Source organism: Daktulosphaira vitifoliae, unplaced genomic scaffold (assembly GCF_025091365.1).
Source record: "Daktulosphaira vitifoliae isolate Bord-2020 unplaced genomic scaffold, ASM2509136v1 Scaffold_3, whole genome shotgun sequence".
Classification (NCBI taxonomy): Eukaryota; Metazoa; Arthropoda; class Insecta; order Hemiptera; family Phylloxeridae; genus Daktulosphaira; species Daktulosphaira vitifoliae.
This window is the reverse complement of record NW_026099574.1, coordinates 10619497-10622514: the sequence shown is the minus strand read 5'-3', so window position 1 is coordinate 10622514 and position 3018 is coordinate 10619497. Positions and strand designations below refer to the sequence as shown.

At 23.1% G+C, this 3018-nt stretch overlaps 1 protein-coding gene across 2 annotated transcripts in view; it reads left to right on the top strand.

The window, feature by feature from the left end:
* LOC126902374 (uncharacterized) overlaps positions 1–2979 on the top strand; it is a 13310-nt gene extending 10331 nt beyond the window's left edge. The window contains exons 3-4 of one of the 2 annotated variants that reach the window (XM_050679554.1): positions 1894–2331; positions 2485–2979. In XM_050679554.1, the coding sequence (XP_050535511.1) occupies positions 1894–2331; positions 2485–2613 (567 nt within the window). In that variant the 3' untranslated portion in view covers positions 2614–2979. The remainder of the gene's footprint in view (positions 1–1893; positions 2332–2484) is intronic. The other variant, XM_050679553.1, reaches the window with a different exon arrangement.
* The last annotated feature ends 39 nt before the right edge of the window (positions 2980–3018 follow it).

Sequence of the window (3018 nt, the reverse complement as noted above, 5' to 3'; positions counted from 1 at the left end):
ATTTTTTTCAATTTTTAAGGGTAATGTCTTCAACTAGATACGATTTGTGATCTTTTGACGTATTTTTGAAAGAAATCGGTCCAGTGAGAGCTGAGAAAAAGTGGCAACAGACATAAAAAAAAAAAAAAACACATCATAGTAAAATTAATACCTTCTCCGCTTCGCATCGAAGCTAAAATAATTTTAGCAATGCTATAAACGAAAAAAGTATTAGTGTACATTCATTTTATGGCATCACCATTTTGTCAATATTGCGTTTTACTATTATTATTTTGTGTAATAAAAGCTCGATCACGAAGATTTATGATTGACTGCCGCTTATTTCTATAAATGTCTTAAATTTAAAGTATCCGTTAGATATCAACACTTATTGTTTTATACCTTATTATTATTTCAAGAATTATATAACTTCCTCTAGTCTGTTATTATTTTTGTTCGTTAGCATATGTAAAGTTTATCGTGTGTTGTCTTTATTACACTCGGCCGGAAATAATTAAAGAGTTAAATTTTCATTCCATTTGTTTTAAATATAGCCATTTCTTTTCATAGTTTTTCATTACGTTTGGAAAATTAAAAATTGTTTTATAAAATTCCGTATGAAAAATAAAAAAAAATGTGTTATAAAATATTTTTTAAAAAGATTTTTAAAATAACCAGTACAAATTATTACTATTGCCAATTTTATGTTACTCGTTAAAAAATAATCTATCTACTATATAATATTACTTCAACTAATATTTTATAAATTGTATAACTCAAATACAATTAAAAATATTTATACTAATATAGACGAAACTAGATATTTTTAGATTAAACGTGGTATTTAGGTATACCTTTTCAGTAAGCATAGAGTTTTTTTTATAGATAGATTTTCTTGCTACCGTGGTAGATAGGAAAATATATGTAAGAGAGATTTTTACTATCCCACCTAATTAAAGTGTAATTTTATATTTAGTATACACAACACAGATATTTTCACTTTAGATGATTTTGATCTCTACCGGTATATGTCAGTACATACCCCGGTATGTCTTCACATATAAATTAAAATACCAGGGGGGTAATTGTGAAGAAGTTATTTATCAGCAATTGATTTTTATTCATTAGAATGAATATTAAAGTTACCTTAATAATGAATGTGTTAAAACTTTCATGGATTGTTTTGTTGCTTGAAGTGCTTGAGGATATATCCATGTTTACAGTTGAGTTCTGACGTTTCGGACTCATTGCAGAGTCCATCTTCAGAGTGATGGTTGCTAGTCGGTGGCTGCAACTATACTGAGTATAGTTACCTTAATAATGTTAACATTTCTAATAAAAAATATTAAAATAAAGTAATAATTAATCACTTGTGGCTAATATTATTTGAAATTAAAAATATGTATAAAATATTAATTTAAAACTAAAAAATATTTAACTTTAAGAGGTACAAAAAAAAATATTTAAAAAATCGCATATTCACATTATGGAAACAATGTTACCATCATCATGTTAATATTTTTAATACATTCTTAATTTTAAAAAAAATATGTTATTTAGAATCAAATTTTAAATTAGTATTATTAATCTAAAATCTATATTTTTAAATTGTTACTTAATATTATTTTTTTTTTATAAAATAGTATGATATAATTATTTGTTTATTGAATATATACTTTAGTTTATTAGAAAGTTTTGAAATTATTATTTTTGATTATTAATTAATTAGTTCTTAATTATTTAACTTAATTTCCAAAGTTTAAAAATAAGACATGAACTTTTTAAAAGTATGGACTTTATTAATTAACTTTATCATAAAATATTGTGTAAAATATTATATAATAATAGAAATTGAATAGTATTTTTTGTATTGTACAAATCATAATTTTAGTGATTATTTTATTTATTTTACAGGTCAAATTATGGCAAGAGTCATTGACAAGTACTGATGTTTCTGGTGTAGAAACAGATAATGAAATTAATGAACATTCTCCTCACTCATGTTCTATATCATTTAATGATTTATCCCTGAGCTCATTAGAAATATCTCCAGTTACTAGTCAGTATCCAAAAAAGCAAGAAAGTCGTAGTGATTCATCTGGTTGTGGAATGTCTTCTACAAGATTGTCTAAAGAAAATACATTAATAAGTGGTGTTAATGTGGTTGTTAATGATAATAAAGATTATCATTCTACAAGACTTTGTCACATAGAAAATGTAAAGCCTTCATCTTCATCAACCCCCATTAAATCTATTTCATATTCTTCTATTTTTAAAGACTCTAACAAAATAGAAAATAAAAAGATTGATGCCCCACAAAAACGTTGTTCAAATAAAAAACTTAGAAAAACGGTAACTATTTAAAAGTCTTATTATATATTATATAATAAATGTTGTCAATTGCCATAAAACCAAAGGTTTTTTTTAACAAAAAAAAAGTTATAATAATAATTGAATCACTTTTTTTTGTTATAAATTAAAAAATAATTTCTATTTTTATTACAGAAGTCAAAAAATACAGATTGTGAATGCACTTCAGAAACTGATGAATTTATGGGTCAATTTAAACATTGTATCGGTGTTATTAATGGTGTAGTTAGTAAAATGGAACAAAGTTTTAAGACACAAAGATAAACTAATATATGACTATTTATAAGATATTGCAAAGGCGTTTATTTATCTATTTAATGTTATATTTATAACAATTTAATTTGTTTATATTTTTACTCTAAATTTTTCCTCCAATTAAAAATTATACTTTGTTAAAATTTATATTTATTATTTATGTGTGTGTTGCCACTGAAATTTGTTTCAAACGAAAATTATTTAACATTCAATTTGTACCGATAATAATGTAGTTATTTAGTAATATTAGACGAAAATAATATTAGAATATAAAATCTAGTATTTGATTTTTAAGCTTAGCTAAAAAATTGTGATGAATGTATATTGTTTTCAATATTTATTTATTGTTTTGTATTATATTAAACAATTTCATAATTTATGCAGAACATATGAACTATTTTTTTTTTTTTTTTT